This window comes from Mus caroli, chromosome 15 (assembly GCF_900094665.2).
Source record: "Mus caroli chromosome 15, CAROLI_EIJ_v1.1, whole genome shotgun sequence".
Taxonomy (NCBI): Eukaryota; Metazoa; Chordata; class Mammalia; order Rodentia; family Muridae; genus Mus; species Mus caroli.
In genome coordinates, this window is record NC_034584.1 from 5,490,408 (window position 1) to 5,511,782 (window position 21,375).

Below are 21,375 nucleotides of genomic sequence, written 5' to 3' on the forward strand. Positions count from 1 at the left end.
GGCAGAGGCAGAGGCAGAGGCAGAGGCAGAGGCAGAGGCAGAGGCAGAGGCAGAGGCAGAGGCAGAGGCAGAGGCAGAGGCAGAGGCAGAGGCGACAAGTGTATTTCTGAGTTCGGGGTCAGCCTGGTCTACAAAGTGAGTTCCAGGACAGCCAGGGTTATACAGAGAAACCCTGTCTCGAAACAAAACAAAAAAACTTGTATGAAATTCTCAAAACTAAACTCAAACTAAAAATATCATTTACCCATAGACTTGATGACATTGCAAATATATTTGAGAAAAGGAGAGCTGTGAATTAAGCAAGTAACTTTCTTGAGGACTAATGTAATGCATTTCTGCTTTGTAAATAGGGTTCAACTGAGAAGAGAGAATTCTCTAGTGAATGCAATACCATTAGATTGTTCAACTGAATTGTCAACTCTAATAATGAGACACCAAGTTCCAAGTATCTCCCCTAAGAGTAGCAGCTGACAAGCCTCTTACCTGTAACAATGTATCTTTCCACTCTACTCTTTGGAGAGCACAAAGATGCAGGTTTCCAAAAAAGAAGAAAATTCTCCTGGAACAGAGAATTAAGAAACACATGTGCGTGGGTGTGCATGTGTGTGCGTTCGTTCACACACATTTGGGTTTGGATACATGTGTGATTTGGTGTGCATTGTCTCAGGTGTGAGTGTATGCCCGGGTATGCACATACAAACATATGTGTGTGAGAGTGTGTAGATTTCATACTTAACTTTATATCTCGGATTGTGCCCAGGAATCCACTTCTTCAAGTCTACATCTTTATGCCAGCTTTATCAAATAAAACCCAAAATATAATACAAAAATTTCATTTGAATTAGTCACAGGAATTACAAAGGTGAAGTGATATATGCATTTCATGTGTTTTCAGAAATGAAAATATGCTTGGGAAATTGTGAATTGCCTTAGGATGAAAGAAGAAAACAAGAAGAGACACAATCCCCCTGCCTCTAGATATCATGAGGAGGCAACCTTATTAGGGTGTTTTATACCAGTTTCCAAATTCAAGCAGAGCATCTCGCTCAGAGTCACGCTGCAAGGCAGGACCTATGATGTTCTTTATGACTTCACTGAATCTAAGGAGTTTAGGGTTTGGTTTCTAACAGTGATGGACCGGCAAGCACAAGAAACCTCACAAGCTGCCTTGTCTTACAACCCAGAGGCAGCAGTGGTCGAGACTGTGCTGGGAAGCAAAGGTAATGTTTCCGGGTAGTGTTTTGTGCTCCTCTCCTGGAGCCTCGGAGCTGTTTACAGAGTTCGAGAGTCCCAGCAGTACATTTCCATGAGCTCCTGACCAGATCCAGCTGGATCTTTTCCATTTCGCATGTGCCGGAGAATAACTGCACTGCCCAAGCCCTGCTTTGGGCTTGGGCTTTAATGACAACACAGCAGAAGTAAAGTGGTTAATTGCTGTGCTGTCCGGACATCTTTACCATCCCTGCTTTGGTCACTCCATTAAAACAGAATGCTATTTCTTGCCTGCCTCTCTATGCTAATCAGCTAGCTCAGTCTCCTCCCCTCCAGCCTCCCTTAAGAACTGTTCACATCCAACTGTCACAAGGGGCGAACTCCAACCAGGCAGATTTAAGCCTTGATTTAATCCTGCAGCGCTTTCCCCCTTTGCTTGTTTCTCTAGCAGTCCTCTCTATACTAGAGGGACTGGACTTTACAGCAGAGAAGGAACTGAAAACGGCTAAAATTGAACGAGAGAGCTAGTTTCACCGAGAGACATCGTTTCTTTTTGAACATTCTAAAAGGGGAAAGGTCCAGGGCGCTTTGAAATAAACTAAGAGTTAAGTCGTGTTTCCAGCCAAATAAGTTGGCATCTTTATAGGCAGGAGGTGCGATACTGGTAAATATTTACTGCAGAATTCTTAGCCAGTAGAAACCCTGGCATGCTTTTCGAGGAGTAAATGTTTTACATGCGAGGCGAGATCTGCGCGTGCCTCTGTGTTCTTTCCAAGTAATTTCTGAAGGCAGTTTTTGATGTCTGACTAAGACAAACTGTGCTAGTGGTCCCCGAGTCACAGCCAGATCGTTGGTACCATGTCTACAACACAAAGGGAAAACGACAGCCACCTGTTCACCAGTTCGTGCACGCGTCAGCTGCAGGTGCAGGAGAATCTGCAACAGCAAGGTGGGTCTAGAGAGCAAAGTCCTGCGCTCTGTGACTTTCTGACCGTTTGTATGTCTGGGGAAGGGTGGGCTGGTGAAGAGCCTGGACTCTCTGGGAGGAAGAATAATAGGCTGGACAGTCGGTTCCCGTGGCCTCGCTGTTGATTTAAAGGATTATCATTTCTTGAACGACTTTTGAGAATACATATTCCTTGGAAACAGGTACTCAAACTTCTAGACACTGTCAGTTGTGTAGAGTGTGCTCGAGTGTGTATAATTGAAAACACCCATCAGGGCAAGGCTGACTGGGCTACTGAGGAAATTTAGCCAAGAGCAGCTTTGTTAGCCTGGCGCTAACCACATGTCCTACTACTGGTAGGGGCTCTGCTTACATCTAAGTTTGTGAAGACCTCTGACTCATTCAGTTGTGGAAAATGCATATTTTGACACTCATTTTTAGAATCCAAAGAGATCTGGAACAGACAGTGTGGCATTTGACTTGATGGACATCTAAACGCCACACCTCACCAGGCTTCCCACAAATAATCTTTAAAAGCATTTCAGATTGACTACCCAGCCAGACGATTGATACAAATAGACCAACTACTACTCTATTCCCTTGATAAGGACAACAGAAGACACTAGTGGAAAAGGCTGTGAGCTGATGACATCAGCACCACCCCTGCCCCTCCCCCAGGCTAAGAACTTTCCAAATGCATCTAACTCCTTGCAGCCTGTCATGGATCTAGGATATACAGTGCATGAGAGCCTCATTTATTTCTGTGTATACTTGGCTTTGGATTTCACTCTCCTGGTGGGTAGCTGCTAATGGACGGAAACCTCCCACATTCAAGGTAGTGTCGGTGTGCTAACATTTGGTGAATGTCTCAAGCCACCTCCCTGCAAGATTCCGGAGCTGAGCCGAGTGACCTCATGCCACACGGGGCTTAGCAGAGCAGGGACAGGAGATGATTCCTGTGTAAGGAGTACAGTATAAGCCTTTCAGAGCACGCTGCACCACCCAGGTTAAAAGAGGGAATTTTGAGCCAATAGCCTTAGACGTGGCACTGTCCACGTGGCTCACGTGTTACTAGGAAATCTTCGTTTTTGTCTAGGTGTTTCTTTGCTGCTCTCTTTTATTTAAAATGTGCAAGAACTCAGCTTCTCTCATTCAGATATAATATTTATAATAGAAAATTTGGTGAGAGGAGCCTCGAGAAGTGAGTAAAAAGAAGTCCTGTAAGTGACTTCCTAAAGACGCCTGCTGTGAATATTTTAACAGGCAGCCTAGTCTCTTCTTCAATGTATGTGCTTGGGCTGTTATTTTGCTTGCTTTTAAAAACAAAAAGACTCCACTTATTTGGCACGAAGTACTCTGTAAACTGCCCTTTAAATGCCAGTACATGATGGACAAATTCTTGCATCATTACATATGATCTCTCCAACATTATTTTTAGTGGGCAATATCAGACACTTGTCACTAAAGTTAACCCAGTTAAGCTTAAGTTAATAGTTATAACTGTACACAGACGATTCATTTCATGGGGCAAATTCTTAGAGGATGATATGTCCTAAAGATTATGCAATTTTTAAACTTTTTTTTTTTTTCTGGACAAGTGGTTTTCCACTCTCCAGGACTGAAGTTCGGAAAGGGCATGATCCCCGTAAGACTGGGCATTAGCTTTAGAGTTTGTTTCCAATTTTATAAGTGGAAAATAATATCCCTCTGTTGTTTTAATTTAAGGATGGCTGTCTTGATGGTTTCTCATTTACTGGCCATCCAGAGAAGCCTGGAAATATCATTATGATGACATACTTCCCAAAATACCAAGAAGGCTCCAGCCTGCTCCTCCCTTCCCAACCGGGAGCTCTTCACTTGGAATCTTTGGAAAGCAACCACACTCTTCTGGGGCCAATTCTGAAAATATATGCCCACCAAAACCACCATCCCTGAAGTTGTGAGGCATGCTAATGAAATCCAGACTAGCCACTGGGTGCCACAAGAAATGTCATCTAGAGGTCTGACCAGTGACCTGTTAAATGGCAGCCCAGTTCCTATAACCTACATGTTTACATCTATTGCAGTCTTGAGGTTTGAAGGTGCTCATTCGGTGTGGTGGCAATGGGTTTTCCCAAAGCTATATTTGTGCCTTGCTATTTTGCAAAGTTCAGCAAAGGTCCAAGGAGGCAAAGCTGTTCATTGCCTTCTAAAAGGAAGTCACTGTGGGTCTGTACCCCAGCTTCATTTGCCAGCATCCATAAGTGCTCCCTCCCTCTCTCCCTCTCCCTCTCCCCCATCTCTGTCTCTCTCTCCCTCTCTGTCTTTGTCTCCCTCTATCCATATTCCCCTCTCCCTCTCTCCCTCTCCCCTTCCCTCTCCCCTTCCCTCTCCCTCTCCCCCCCCCCTCCCTCTCCCTCTCCCTCTCCCTCTCCCTCTCCCTCTCCCTCTCCCTCTCCCCCCTCCTCTCTCTCTCACACACAAACCATGACTAATTCCCTTTTTGGATGTTTGCTGCATGTGTTGATTAAGAACATATATAAACTCATATGAATATGAGGCTTTTGGCCTCACTTCAGCCAGGTTAATTCTAGTTCTCATCTACCATGTGGACTTTGATTTATTAACATATAACTCTGCTAAAGCATGGTCAGATTTAGTACACACATGTATTTCTAGCCCTGCACACAGTATGCTAATGTATTCTACTTTAACTCTGGTATTTGAGTCTTACTATCTAGTCATTCATGAAAATATACCATTTTGTTTGATTGCATAGATAGAGGTTATTAACTCTTTGACTGTTTGGGCAACAACTATGTGAAGCCTTGGGTTACATGCTTGGTAGATAAATGAATTAATCCAATTAAGCTAAGGTTCCTGTCCACCCTAAGCTGACTCTCAATGACAGACATTACACTTTTTCAGAACAGAAATTTAGCACCTTTCTCTCTCTTTCTGCTTCCTCTTACCTTACAGCTTCTTCCTTGCTATTTTTCATCTACTTATCTGTAATCTGGACAAAACTGGTAAGGATTGATGTTTACATCTGTGAGGTAACACAGACAACACTGGTAAGTATAAATGTTTTCATGTCAGGTTCATTATGCATTACATATATCAAACCAGCAGCCATTTTTGTGTTGTGTAGTGCTTTAAAATTTATAAATGACTTCATGTGTGTTCTCATTTAATGCATGCAACAAACATATAAAGTAGTGCACTAGTAATGGTGAGAAACAGGGCAATTATGGATGCTGGCAAGTCTAGGTATGAGCCTGAGCCCAAGATGAGACCGATGATGATGGTGATGGTGACGATGCTGCTCCAGTTGGTGGCTGCTCCTCTCTGTTCAACGGAGAGAAATCCTTTGTTTTATTCAGGCCTTGAGATGACTGGGGGGAACCTGTATACATTGTGAAGAACTGTGTCCTAAGCCATACATTTTAATGTCACTCAAAGCACTTGTAGATATATTGACTATATTGGTACTGTAACCCAGCCAAATTGAGCCATAAAATGATCTAAAACCCAGTGTAATGAGCTCATTTTAAAGATGTGTAGAAATACCCTCCAACCTTAAATGACCTTCCTAAGATTACATCATAATTAAGGGCTATTTGGAAAGTTAGTTTTGTTCTGTATAACTCTTTTCCAGAGTGTATACCTTAGTGTTACAATATTTGATCATTTTTCATAGGTTCATATCAAAGAAACTTTCTCACAAGCATCCAAAATGCCTTGGAATGCCTCTTAATATTCTTTGTGTGTATTGATACAATTCTGACATCAGTTCTTTGAGTTTCTTGTGATTCAATCCAATTCTGTCACTACCAAGAGGCAGCAAAGACTCCACACGTAATCACATAATCTTACAAGGCTGTCCCACTTCAGACACCCATCACTAATTCCAGGAGCTTGCAAACTAATCGCAGCTCTGCAGGATCAGCCACAAATTCAAAATGTCCTAGTCCTCTCCCAGACTTGATAATTCACCAGGATGAGCCACAGAATTCTGTATTACTTGACTTGTGATCATTCCTTCATTACAGAGGATGCAGATTATTAACCAGGTCAGAGATTTGAACTGTAGGTCTGGGTGGATTATGAGCAGAGGGGCTGGTCTCCACGGAGTCAGTTTGTGCCCTGCTCCCACACACTGATAGATTTATCAGCCAGCAGAACCCTCTGGTCTGTGTCTAAAGTTTTCATATGAGTTGCATTGATGATGTCATTGATCACTTGACTGAGCTCAGTTATCATTCCTTCTCTATATCCCTTCAGTGAGCAGAAGCTGAAGAGTTCAGCCTCCAATAATGTGGCCAGCCCTACCCTTAAAAATATCTTGAGTCTAATTGCCATTTCACTGGCATAACAAAGTCACATCTGCTGCTCAGAAAATTCAGTTTGTGAAGCTTTGTGAAAGACACAGGGACAAAGAACATGTATTTATTATATTTGGTCATTTTTCAGTCTGTGCTTTATCCCCAACGTACATTATTCTAGGTAGTTTCCTAAAAGTCAAGAATTGAAAGACATCCTCAGATGCCTGTTTGCTTTTTAATGAGAAACAGAAAGGGTTGGATTCCTCTGGGAGGTGTGGTATGGAGGAACTGGGAGATGTTAGGGGAGAGGAAAACATAATCAAAATACAGTGTTTGAAAAAATTTATTTTTCAATAAAAAACATACAAAATAGAAAGAAATACAGACTGACACCCCAGCCCAGCCTTTAATTTGTAATCAACACATTTTAATGATACCTACCATCATGTAGATGAACGTCAGAGCCTGAGAATGCAAACATGTCTTTTCTCTCAAGATTGATTTCATATGGGGGTTTTCTGAGGAATTAAATATTAAAAACTAGGCTAATATTCTTTAACACTTTGGATAGAGTTAAAATACACATTACATTTGGATTATTATGCGTATACTATTTTCTTCAATTCTTTCCTATAGCTATGTATGAATGTACTTTATTTATTACCTAGGGGACTTATGACATAAATGAAATAAACATACCGTACGAAGAGGGACTACAGTTGCTACTGCACCATTATAAATGTGTAATTCCTTTAGATGAGATTTTCATGAGACAATGTGATGGTTCTCCAAATAGATTTGTACCTTCCTTTGTGGTCCTGAAACACTGATGCTGTACATCCAGTGTGGCATCATGTAAATGACACATAGTCAGAATGAACTCGGACCAAAGGTGGAAGGATCCACACTGCAACCTAAAGAGAGCCTTGCGGAGGCTCGAGTGACTTTTGTTCTGACTGTGGAGAATTGCTTGTATTGATCTTCACACATGAATAGAGATAGATATGGATTACTTTTAAAGAGTTGGGAAAATAAGAAGCTTTGTGCCTGAAAAACGGTTTGACTCTTGTGTTCAAGCTTGGACTTGGTGTTGGGATCCTTACTTTAATAAACTTCCCCCATGGATGGAGTGGTGAACGATGGCTTAATGATGCAGTTTCTGTTTATAAAGTAAAGCGTTCTGGAGGTGGATGAACAGCGATAGCAATATCATTACTTCTTCTGAACTGAATGCTTGCCACAAGGACAAACTTTGTAGCAAGTGTATTTTACCACATTTTAGAAAGGTCACAGTTCCGCAAGGCCACATTTATTACATATTTGAATGCATATTTAAGGAAACCAAAGAAACAAATGTTGTTTGTTTTTCTAGTCTCCAGAATAAAGCTTTAAGGAAGTAATCAACTCATCCTTGGTTCTCAGGAGCTATTTCCTGGAAAACAATTAAATTGATAAACTTTTCAACTCTAATTGGTAAAATAAAAATCAAAATATTAGACTGGAAGTGAGCTTTCTTAACTGATGAGAGCAGAACTTTTATAAGATAAGCAATGTTAATGTCAATGGATAATAGAAGACAAGAGAATTGCTTTCTGAAGAACTGAGGGTACTCACTGCTACCACTTCTAGTCAACATGATGTTGAAGATTCTAGCCAGTGTACTAAGTTTCCTTGGAAGAAATAAAAGGTTTACATATAGAAAGAATGTAAAGTGATTTTACTAAAAGATGATAGAAAAACCCCAAAGAGAATCAGGAATAACAAGTCAACACACAAACTAAATTTTAACTCGTATATTGAGTTTAAAATATTATATGTGCAAATTAAGCCAACAAAAATGTGTATAAAGCCTGAGTACTTAAACACTTGCAAGAGGAATAATAGTACAGTGAAGTATAAAAGAAAATATCTATCCTTGGGGACTGGAGATAGCCAGATGGTAAGAGTGCTTATTGTGAAACTATGAGTACTGAGCTCAGACCTCAGCACCTATATAAAAAGCAGGGTGTGGCTTGTAGGTATACATGTATATACATATACATATATATATACATACATACATACATATATACATATATATACACACACATATATATACACATATACACACCTATATATATACATAGGTATATAGAGATGTGTATATAGGTGTATATATGTATAGGTGTCTATATGGCTATATATAAGTATATATAGGTATATATGGGTAATCGATATATATATGTAAATATATAAAGGTATATATAGGAGTATATATAGGTATATATGCATAGGTATATATGTGTGTGTGTGTATCCCTAGCACTGTGGTGGCAAAGAAAAGAGTATCCCTGGGCTTTCTGGCCACCAGCCTGGTTCAGAAAGAGACCCTCATTCAAGGGAGTAAGCTCTCTCTCTCTCTCTCTCTCTCTCTCTCTCTCTCTCTCTCTCTCTTTGTCTCTTTGTCTCTGTCTCTTTCTGTGTGTGTGTGTGTGTGTGTGATGTGTCTGTGTGTGGGGTCATGGCATGCATGTGCCATGGCTCAAATGTAAAAAATTAAAGGTCAACTGGAGGCTGCCACTATTCTCCTTCCACCATATGAACCCAAGTCATCAAGCTTGGCAGCAAGCCTGGTGCCTTTACCTGCTGGGCCATCTCACCATCCACACACATGGTTGTTGATGAATGTCCCAAATAGGACAAAGGGTAGTCTTTTCTGGGATAATTCTATAACAAATATGAGGACACGTTACTGAGGAAATGAATTTCAAAACACATTTTCCATAAGTTAGTTTGTGATGGGATGTGTCTGAAATATAAAAACTAAATGTATAAAGTTTCTAGACAAAAGCATAAGAAAATATCCCTACCATTAGAATGGACAGTTTTTCATGACAGACATAAAAATCAGTAAGCTATAAAAGTATGCAAATTAATTTTTCATCATTAAAACTGTCTTTTCTTTAAAAGATACTATGAGGAGGGCAGACTGGGAGAAAACAATTTTCCCACATATACACACAATTTGCAGCCAGAATAGTAAGAGTTAAGCACTCTCACAACTCAAGAATAATTTAATTTGAAATGTGAACCAATGATCTGATACATACTTCAAAAATAAAATAGCCAACAAGAACATGTAAAAGCCCCAACAGTGTTCTTTCTTAAAGCAACATGAAATAAGGCCACCATAGGACATCACTATGTCTCAGTGAATGCATAGTTTGAATTTGGGACATCATCCACTCAGGTCCATGAGTTAAAGCCTACTAACCTGGTGTGGTACTACTGGGAGGCACTGGAGCCCACTGGGAGGCCTAACGGCTGTGAAGCAGACAGGGAGCCTTTTGCTCCTTTTCCCTTCTTTGTAAAGTTCTTGACTATGAAGTGAGTGAGTGGATTTGCTGTCCTATGTTCTCCCGTACCGATGTGCCAACCCAGTCCCAGAATGATGGGATGAACTGACCATGGACTCAAACTTCTCAGACTGTGAGCCAGAATACATATGTCCTCTTTCTAAGTAGGTCATTGGAGATATTTTGTCACATGGAAATTACCATGGAAAGATTACTAATGTAACCACTATGGTTAAAATTTAAATTACATTATGATATGGCATTTGAAAGATGTGGAGAACTCTCGTGCCTTGCTGTGAAGTGGTTTAACCAGTTTGAAAACTGGGTCAGCAGTTTATTTAAACAGTTAACCCTATAAACCATCACTTCCACTGAGAATTAAGAAATTAATAAATGCACATAGCAGATTATGTTCATAAATGGCCACACATAGATAAGCACATTGTGTCTATTCATAGGCTGGAACATCGTTCAGTAGAAAGAAATGAATCACTGAAATACACAGCCGTGAACGTAAGACTCAGGAAACGCTATTTTGACTCATAATAAGTCAGCCCCAAAATATATGATGTATTATTCTAGCTACATGAAATTCTAAAACAAAACTAGGTTATGATGACAGAAATCGTGACAGTTGTTCCCAAGGTAAGGAAATTATTCAAACAGGATATGAGGGACCTTGTAGGCAGTGGATATATCTTACATCAGGACAGCGGTTTGATTACATGAGGACATAGATTTATCAAATCTTACCCACATGTCACATTGTCCCCATGGCCTTTGTGGTGACATCTGGCAAACCCACATTTTGCCGCCGTACCTTTCTCTCTTGAACCCAGATGAGCTGCTGCATGAAGAAAAGGGCAACACAAACTTAGTTCAGAAATGATGCTAACTCAATCTCTGGGAGCAACAACTAAAACCTAGTCTTGTAAGCCTTATTAAAATCCCATTCCTCAGGAGGTGAATCCTTGGGGATCCTCCATGATCCCGGAAAACTCTAGCAGCTACATCTTAACCCTCTGCTGTCCCTGTTCCAAAAAGACCTAACTCTCTCCTGCTTCCTCTCTTCCTCCATCCAACCCAGAAGCCCCGCCTACTCACCCAGTGATTGATTCATTAGGGGACTGGTTCACAAGAAGCCACCTAAGCACGTGACTCATTCCTCATTCCAGGTAACATCTCCTGGGAGAGCAGAATTAACATAAAATACAAGCAACCCAGAGCCATGCACAACATTTTCTTCCTATTTTTTTAAGTGTGAGATTATCTGGGAGGCGTTGCTTTCTAAAGGTGCCTGCAGGCTTCTAATAGCAACTTCAGTGCGTGACTAAGGGGTAGGAGTGTCTTTGTGATTTTTAACTGCTTGCCCAAGGAGCAAGAACATTATGGTGTTCTACTGGTGGGGTAGCTGCTATGGGGTCTCAGTATGAAGTGTGGGTCATTACCTAAGTGAGCTTAATAATTACTACAGCTGCTTGTTAAAATTATCCCTGAAGATTAGAATACCCATATTAATAACACAGTTACCTAACTCCCATATTAATAACACAGTTACCTAAAATAGCAAATTAATGGGATTAACACAGAATAAATGAAAATATAAAATCATCGTGTCACAGTTTGGGCTGAGAGTGCAGATTAGTGGTGGATAAGCGTGATAAGCGTGAACAAAGTCTTACAGTTTGGTTCTCTGAGTCCCCCAAAAGTAGTTAGGGAGAGACTTTAGTGGTTTTTAGGTCTTGCATAGAACATTGTTTAGAATCAATGGCTTCTCTGAAAGTTTTTTAAATTTGGTTTTTATTAAATCTATGGTGTCTTATAGATATTCTTGAAGTAAACAGCCAACGTTTAGTGAGCTTTATTTCCCGTCTCAATTTCCCCTCTTGCTTAAACTCACAACGTGCTTCATTCACTCTAGTAAACATATATATCGCGAACCTCTGCCCTGGATGAGGTACTGTGTTAAGGTTCCAGAGAGCAAAGCATTCAGAACTTCTTGCCCACAAGGTGCCACTGTCTGACAGGCAGAAGGGCAGACAGTAAAGAAAATAAACAAATAAAAATCTTAGTGTAAGTGGTTATACTGCAGAGGGATGAAATGTAGAATAGAAAGAATAGAGTGTCATGGCAGAGTGTGCTCCAGGCAGGCCTCTATAAGAGGAACGTGAAGAGGGACCTGCAGGAGGCTGGGGAGAAAGCTGGGCAACACTGGGGTCATAGCCCTCTGGGTTTAGTTTGGTGCAGATGCAGACTGGGAGGCTCATGACTTAAGACTCTGCATGTGATTCTAGCTGTTGGTTCACTTGCTTTAGTACAACATCACTGCATTGTTGCCTTCAGGTACCAAGGGATGACTATCCACACACCTATGATAAACGTTATTATAGATTTAGCATAGTACAGAGGTTAAGACCATACTGAGCCAAACAGAACACTTACAAGGATATCTGAGCATACCTGGGGGACTGTCCCATAACAGCTGTGCCAACTGGTGAGGCTGCATGAGCACTTGAGGGCCAGTGGCAGGAGGATTGCAAGTTCCAGGCCAGCCTTGGCTACAAAGCAAGACTGTCTCAAAGTTTTTACTAACCATCAGATGGGCACAGTTGCTGGAACTTGCTGGGTTTCCCTGTGGCTTTCCAATTAGAATGACTCAGGAAGGAGGCTGGGGATGGGGCTGAGTGTTTTCCTTTCAAACACATTCCCATTGACTATTTGCACTTCTGTGGGCCACACTTTGGGTAGAAGCACGTTGGAAGGACCAAAAGAGACCTGAGTGGTCTTAGGTGCATGTTAAGAAGATGGAGGACATTTCTATAAGAGCTTTGGTTTTGACTGTGCATGAGACAGGAGTACGAATATACTAATATACATACTAATTTGGGCCATTTGGTCATTTTACAGCTTTTGCATTCTTGTGGAGAGGTAACTGCCAAAATGTTAGAGGTGAGGAAAAAATTAAGTTATTCCTCAACAACTGTGTTGTCATGTTAAAATAAAACAAGTCTTAGGCCAAGCTCTTCTGAATGGACAGACACTTGTTAAGCACACATTTATGTGCAATCAAACACAAAGTACTTCACATGCTGTCCCAAACTTTGTTATCTTTAAGTAATCTGATTACACTTTGCCTACCAACTTTGCTCAGACAAAATAGCATTCCTCAGACAGTGTTCTGTGTAGTCAGTCAGTAGCCAGGGAGTCAGACAGTATTCTGTGTAGTCAGTCAGTAGCCAGGGAGTCAGACAGTGTTCTGTGTAGTCAGTCAGTAGCCAGGGAGTCTTCTATTTGTTAGTGGAGACTGGACCGACACTGAACTTGGGGGCCTTGCTGGAGCCTTCCATCCATTTGTGCAAGACGAGGAGGTACTCCTAAAGTATTAGATAAAATGTTAGATCAGCCAAGATTCTTGACTGTCAATGCTTTCAGTAAAAAGTCCTTTCTGATGCTTACGGCAATAACTGTCAACAAGCTCTGATATTGAGACAGATAAATGAGGGGCTAGTAGTGAGAGTTTCCTGGTGTTGGAAACAGCCTCTAGGGTCCAAGTCTTGAGGCATGTCATCGGTACCGCCCACCTTTGCCTATTCTTCCGGTGTACGTCCTTAACCTTTGCTGATGTCTTCTAAAGCCAGGTGCAGCTGTCATAAGAAAAGTGTCTTCTCACATGTTCTGCAATCAGAAATGCATATATAATAGTAATAAAATATGCACAGCACTCCCATGGAATAAAGAGACAAACCTTGTACAGCCTACACACCTGTGTACTGACACCAGAGCGCTAGGGCCTATCTAACTTTAATCTGTATTTTCTGTTCTGTGTAATGTGTGGGTGATGCTTTCCAACAGGGACTCACAAGACCTCACTCAAAACCAAGACCCTGTGGTTTAAGGAAACAACACATACCTGAATAAAATAACCAATGTTTTACAACCTTTTTGAGAGCAGAAAAGTATGTTTGTATCTTAGACCGTATCACAGCATTAACATGTCACTTACAAACAAATCACGTACGGAACATTTGCTATATGCCAGACACTAGCAATCACTTCACGTATTTATTTCATTACAAAAGGTAGCTAAGTTAACCTTGACTTGGGCCTGGGTCTGGATTGACTGCGCCATGCTCACTGCCTGGAAGATACTCTGGTTACTTGGGAAAGAGCTGGCCTGGTGGCTGGTGCCCTTGAAATCAGTTTGTGCATTGCTTTTTCCAGATAGGCAGTTATTAAGCCACCAGTTAAATTCTATATGGATTTTGAACCACGTCCAACTGATTTCAGGAGGGTGATTTTTAGTCTAAACAGAGTCGGTAAGAAAATACAGCTGTGTCAATGCAAATGTATGGTTCCTGAGCCAGCAACTTGCAGGCCAGGTGAGCAGCGTTGTTTGACGCTGAAAGCCCATGTCTTGTATATTTTATAAAATATTAAGCAAAGTAATACACCATGTTTAAAAAACTGGGGTGAAATGACTTGAGAGAAATGGTTTGAGTTTTTTGGTTAAACAAACTATCAATGTCCAAAGCTACAAGTTGAAAAGGGCTAAATCATGGTCACCACTATGATTCACCTTTTGTTTGTGTCATTGCTGCTGCTGCTGCTGCTGCTGCTGGGCAAGTGCTCTACTGCAGAGATATAGCCCTAGGCCCAGCTTTCTTTTTAAATGGAAACTGGATGCTGTGTTTCAAATGTTGGGTCAGCTTTTGTATTAAATCATTAACTGAATCTGAAATTTTAATCAACATTTTGGTAAAGGAAGTTTCACACCTGAGTTACTTCTTAATGAAGTTGATGGGCAAATCTAGCAAAATAACCAAAAGTCAGGATTCAAAACGCACTAAAAACTTTATTCCTCGTAAAGCTCCATTCCTTCTACCCACTCATCAGACACTTCATCTGCCAAGCATGGCCACAGACAACCAGGGGTCACAGGAATACAACCTAGGCTTGCGACCAGGGACAGTGACCTGGAGGGATTTGTACAGTAACCTGCTGAAGTCATTGGCACCAAAACTTGTCTTTTTCTGATATAATTTACAAAAAGTTGGGGTAGAGTGGGCATTGTGGAATATCCTTATAATCCTAGCTATTCTGGAGACTGAAGCAGAAGAGTCACCAAGCTCAAAGTAGGCGTGGCCTAGGGGCAAGTTCTGTCAAGGGCAGCCTGGGCAACTTAGGGAGATCTTGTCCTAAAGTAAAAAAGAAAGAAAGAAAGAAAGAAAGAAAGAAAGAAAGAAAGAAAGAAAGAAAGAGAGAGAGAGAGAAAGAGAAAGAAAAGAAAGAGAAAGAAAAGAAAGAGAACAAAAGAAAGAAAGAAAGGAAGAAAGAAAGAAAGAAAGAAGAAAGGAAGGAAGAAAAAGGGAAAAAGAAAAAATAGAGAGAAAGGAGGAAACGAAAAGAAAAAGAAAAAGAAAAAGAAAAAAGAAAAAAGAAAAAAGAAAAAAGAAAAGAAAACTAATACTTACTTACCCCGAAAGCATTAAGCCCTAGGTTAATCCACAGAATGGTCAACCAACCAAAAAACAGAAAAAAAAAAGTGCCTAAGTTTTAAGATAGGCAGGGACACTGCCATCTAAGGACCAAGAGTAAAAAGTAAGGAAAAGGTTAAAGTGTTGCAAGTTGGCCATTTCAGTTTGGGGTTGGCTGTGTTACCTTTAGTCATCTGCAGAGAAATGTGATTGTAGATAGACTGGGGGTGGGGAGTGGGGGGGCAAGACATATCCTGGCAGTACTGACTGTCCTCTCTTTATTTAATAAGACAACTTTATTTTTTTATAAGATGCTTCATTTCCAAACATGGATAGAGTGTTTCTCTTCTTGAGAAAAGAACTAAGCTAAAATCAGTTAAGGAGAGTGTCTTACTTAGGGTTTTACTGCTGTGAACAGATACCAAATCCAAGGCAAGCCTTATAAAGGACAACATTTAATTAAGGCTGGCTTACAGGTTCAGAGGTTCAGTCCAGTATCATCAAGATAGGAACATGGCAGCACCTAGGCAGGCATGGTGCAGGATGAGCTGAGAGTTCTACATCTTCATCTGAAGGCTGCTAGCAAAATACTGGTCTCCAGGAAGCTAGGGTGAGGGTCTTAAGCCCACACCCACAGTGACACACCTACTCCAACAAGGCCACACCTCCTAATAGTGCTACTCTTTGGGCCAAGCATATACAAACCATCATAGAGAGTAACTGTTTTGATGGTGAGGAAACAACACAGGCTTGGAGGGCCTTTTAGAAAACAAGTCTAGCTACAACCTTTTTTCCACCTTTGTGAATAATTTGCACCCTTCTACCATAAGCTTAAAATATTGCTACTCTCTTTGATTGGAACAAACAATTAACTCTTAATAAATGAATAAATATTTTTCTAAATAATTAATTCAAGTTATTGGCATTTATAAATCACTGCATGTCCAGGCTTCAAAGGTCACTCATGTCCACTGACATCACACAGCTCAAGCCTGAAACTGGGATTGAGAAGTCATGGTTAGGACAAAGAATGACGTCAGTGTACAGCTATGAAAGAGCTGCCACCACAGAAAGATAGAGAATGTATGATGAGGTAACTGGAAATTTATTTCATTTGAAAAATACCAGAGTACTTAGGGACCAGTGTATGGCTCAGGGTTAAGCTAGCCTAGCATGCATAAGGCCATAGGTTCAGCCCCCAGCACTGTACATAGAAGAAAATAGACCTGACATATAATAATTCCAATATTAAGCATATAAATGAGTGTGTGAGAACAGGGAAAAGAAGAAGAAAGGACAAGAAAGTGAGAGGTAACTCACGGAAGTGTAGAGCCAACTGCACCACAGAAATGAGGAGGAGGACAGGAAATCCTGATTTAAATATCCATCAATGAATAAATGATTTAAAATGCACTATGTATTATATAATATGAGGTAGTGAATGTCACAGTGCACTCCTCTTTTATATGTACTTCACAACTGAGCAAACGAGTGAGAGAGAGTGAGAGAGACGGAGACAGAGAGAGAGAGAGAGAGAACTAAATAAACATTATTCAGCCTTTGCTGCTACACAGATAAAGACATTATATGCTAAGTGAAATCAGCTAAATACAAGACAAAAATGGGGCCAGAGAGACGGTTCAGCAGGTAAACACATTGCCACCAAGTCTGATGGTGACCTGAATTCCTTTTCTGGAACCCAAAGGATGGAAAAAGAAAAACAACTCCCCCAAGTTGTCCCCTGACCTCCATGTGTGCACTGTGCTATGCACGTGTGCATGCACACACACACACACACAATCTAATTTTAAAAATAAATTTTTTAAGTCAAATATTGAGTCTTCCACTTCTATGAAGTATGTGGAACTGTCAAAGTCCATAAGTAAATAATGGTTTCTAGGGCTGGTGAATGGGGTGTGGAACAAGGTGTTACTGTTAACTAAATGCAAGGTCTCAAGCCAAGGCAGACAGTGAGACTCTGGGGATATGGTTGTGGCGAATGCTCTGCAGTGGTGTGAGTGTAGTTAATGTCATTTAGTATCCTTAAAATGGTAAAATGGTAAATGCTTTGCTATGTGCACTTTAGTATTTAGACAAATTAAAAGGTCACCACACAATTAGGATAACTTTCCCAGTCCTCAGATTTGATTTATTCTGAGACTCCAATGAGCATGAGATCTTACCACAAAGGGCTGTTTTCAACCTCCCTGGGAAAACCTTCAGGCCACATAAACTTTAAGAATGAAATCTGTTCTTGTACTTTCTAGACAGTGATGAACAAAGTATTTGTAGTTAAGTGTACAAAAGGCTACCTGCACAGAACAATCTAGACTTTAGCTTCTACAGCAAGCATAACTTTATCCATACTCACTCCCAGCTCCTGGGGGTCTGGAGGGTAGGTGAGCCTTTACATCAAGGAGCAGACTGTGCCTGGCCCTGGGCTTTCTGTGTGTCCCAGAGAGGAAAGGGGTTCTAGCCTGTGAGATTTGTGAGGCTGGATTGCAGGTTAGCCTCTTGTTTGTTGCTTTCCTTTTTTCAAAGACCTGACCACAGCAGAACACGTTGTTACCCCTGTGGAAATCAGGAAACAGGGACTCTATTCCCCTTGAGTACTCAGACTCAATGGATATGGATAGGTTTTAGAAATTGGAGAAAGTCACACTCATATTTTCATCCTGACTGTATTTTGTGAGTCCATGAAGGAATTTAAAAACTGTATCTCTCTGCTGAAATGGAAGAATCTGATACTTGGATATATAATAACCTATCGGTAGTCCTTTAGAATAGCGACTTAATTGTTATGAAGATTATTTTGTATCAAAATTACTTGCTGAATTTTAACAGTCAACACTGATGGATAATTATTTTGAGATTGACTTTAAGAATAAGGCACTTTGAACCCACGTGCCTGGCCAGGACACGTCTTCAGTGTCCTATGATGCCTAGACTCTATTTTCACTCCTCTCCTTTCTCAGCAAAGTGAGGATTCATTTCCAGCATATGGAAGCTTTTTCGCACTGTGAGCTATTCTGAGGGGAAAATGTGTGACTTACAAATGCTGTCAAATGAAATATGTATTGCCAAATGGTACTGGTTGACCATGCGCATCCTAGGTCACGTTCTACATTGTTATCAGCCTTCAGACCCAAACAAGGGAAGGGTGTAGAGAGACAGAGCTGATCACTCTGGAATCATCCCTCCAGAAGCTCACATATGCTCCAACAAACATATTTAAGTCTACAGGTACCCTTCTCACAGACTCACACAATGGTTCTTATTGATAATAAAATACCACCTCCAAACTATGGAGGGATGGGTATATTCTTGTCAATGGTAATACATTCTTTTGTTACTGTTTTGCCAGTGGCTGAGCACATTGACATGAGACTTCGTGTCGTTAGGATCACCATGTCCTTTGCCTGCAGACACTCTGGAACAAACCTCCTTAGAGTCAGAATATGAACACGTAACTAAAAACAAAAGACTCCTTCTATATAACTTAAAAGGCAAAACTCAATGTGTAAGAACAGGCATGCAGCATCAGATTGCATCACCACTAGGCTTGGCCAGGTCCAAGGGAGCAGGAAAGAGTGGCCACTCAGCCATACCCCACTGCAGGAACAACTGTTGTAGAGCTTCTCGTGGAAGCCCAGACGGAGGCTGGATGAACACGAAAGCTAGGAGGTTTGGAATCAGCTATGAGAACTTGGAACCTCAGGTACTCTCTGTATGACATCGGCACATGATATGATTTTTAAAGTCCTAAACCCTTTGTTGATAAAGGGTATAATAATCCACTCCTGAAGAGTATGTCATTGTAGTAAGAATGAAACATTTCTTATAAGCCAGGCACTGTGCTCAGTGGTAACCATAGCAACCTTCCTTAATCACAACTACTCAGTGAGGCATTAGGATCCACAGATGAGGAAGTCTGCTCAGAGGAGCCAATGACCTTCCTGAAATCACACAGCAAATTGAGGAAGGCAAACTTGGTCTCTATCTTCTCAAAGCTCAGGCTTCTAAAAGCAGTATATTCTGGCTCCTAGGAATCATTTATTCATTTGCCAAATAGAAATATATTTGAATATGTTTCTCAATAGCTAAAGTGCGATGCAAATGTGTAAGTCTTTGTACTACACCGGGGCATAAGAGCAGAGCTCAGCAAGGTCTAATGTTCACAGTGCTTGTTGGGGTCATATCCAGTTAAACATTCCACAAGGCAAATGGGCGAAGACAAGTCAGGATTTGCGTAAGCATTTCATATATCAGTTACTGCCTTGAAGAGGGAGGGGAGAAAGGAAATTATCCAAACAGCAGTCTCTTGACATTGAAGCATGCAGTGCAGCATGTTGTGATAGCCATGAAAAATAAAATGTATTGAAAATAATCTTTTTTTAAAAAAATTATTAGGGAATGAACTTTAAAAAATGAGTATCATTTTGCATTCTCATTGGTTCATTGCTGGACATTTTACCTTTTTATTGAAAAAATATATTTTTTAATTTAATTTTATTTTTAATTTATTTTTTACACTCCTTATTCCATTCCCGCCCCTCCCCATCCACTCTCCGACTGTTCCACATCCCACACCTCCTCCCCACCACACCGCATCTCCACATGGATGCCCCCACCCCCCACCCCATCTGACCTCTAAACTCCCTAGGGCCTCCAGTCTCTTGAGGGTTAAGTACATCATCTCTGAATGAACACAGACCCAGCAGTCCTCTACTGTATGTGTGCTGGGGGCCTCGTATCAACTGGTGTTTGCTGTCTGTTTGGTGACTTAGTGTTTGAAAGATCTCAGGGGTCCAGATTAATTGAGACTGCTCTTCCTCCTGTAGGATCGCCCTTCTCCTCAGCCTCTTTCAGCCTTCCCTAATTCAACAACAGGGGTCAGCTGTTTCTGTCCATTGGTTGGGTGGAAAACAGATATTTTAAAAATTTAATACATTTCATGATGGTTTTCCCTCTCTCCATTCCTCCCAGATCTTCCTGGCCAAGCAAATATTCCTTTCATCTTTCATTAGGATACAAACAGGCATCTAAAAATATAATAACTATAAAATCAAATTAGATAAAAGAAAACCAAACAAATCAGAATAGGAGAGAACAAACAGACAGAAGGAAAAAAAAACAAAGAAAGAAAGAAAAAGCTCAAGAAACACATACAGATCAGAGATGCACATTGACACACATAGAATCCCATAAAAAACACAGAACTAGAAAACCATAATATAGGAGCTGGGGATGGCTCAGGGTTTAAGAGCATCGGCTGCTCTTCCAGAGGTCCTGAGTTCAATTCCCAACAATGACATGGTGGCTCACAACATCTATAAATGGGATCTGACGCCCTCCTCTGGCATGCAGGGGTACATGCAGGTAGAGCACTCGTACTTAAAATAAGTCTGAAAAAACATAATATATATACATATATATATTTATAATGCATATGCATTATGTGCATACACGTACATAAGGGAAAAATACAAAGAACTGACTAGGCATTATAAGACAAACAAATCTTCAAAGCCACTAAGTTCCTTTTGTGCTGGCCAGTTACCTCTAGGCATGCTGTCTCACCTTAAGAGTGGTTTGTATATTTAGTTTGTACATCCATTGGAGAGAACTAAGTTTTCATTTGCAAAAAGCTATCGGTTGGACATAGCGTCTGAGTTAGGGATGTGGGCTTGTGTCCCCTGATAGCAGGCCCAGACCTCTGCAGACTCCACCCACGCTGCTACTGTCTCTGTGAGTTCCTATGTGCACAGAGTCTGCTGGTTTTTAGAAGGCCTTGTGTCCTTAGGATCCTCCATACACTCTGGGTCTTAAAATCTTTTCCGCCTCCTTTTCCTCATGGTTCCCTGGACCTTGAGAGGAGAGATTTGAGGGAGACATTTCATTTCGGACCAAGTATTCCAAGGGTTACTGTTCTGCAGTGTCCCTTTGTAGCTGTGGCTCTCTGTATTTGTTCCCATCGACAGCACGGGGGCTTTTCTCAAGATGGCTGACCTAGAGACACATCAGAATGACTTAGTAGTCAAAAAAAAAAAAAAAAAAAAAAAGAAAAAAAAAGATAAAAGGGGAAGCAGTGTTCTTCACTTGCTT

General features: G+C 40.9%; 1 protein-coding gene across 4 annotated transcripts in view; it reads left to right on the plus strand.

Annotated features, from left to right (window-relative positions):
* The first annotated feature begins 1,597 nt into the window (after nt 1–1,597).
* Ranbp3l (RAN binding protein 3 like) overlaps nt 1,598–21,375 on the plus strand; it is a 56,115-nt gene continuing 36,337 nt past the window's right edge. For all 4 annotated transcript variants that reach the window (XM_021183869.2, XM_029469552.1, XM_029469550.1 and 1 more), the window contains exon 1: nt 1,598–2,161. In XM_021183869.2, the coding sequence (XP_021039528.1) occupies nt 2,071–2,161 (91 nt within the window). In that variant the 5' untranslated portion in view covers nt 1,598–2,070. The remainder of the gene's footprint in view (nt 2,162–21,375) is intronic.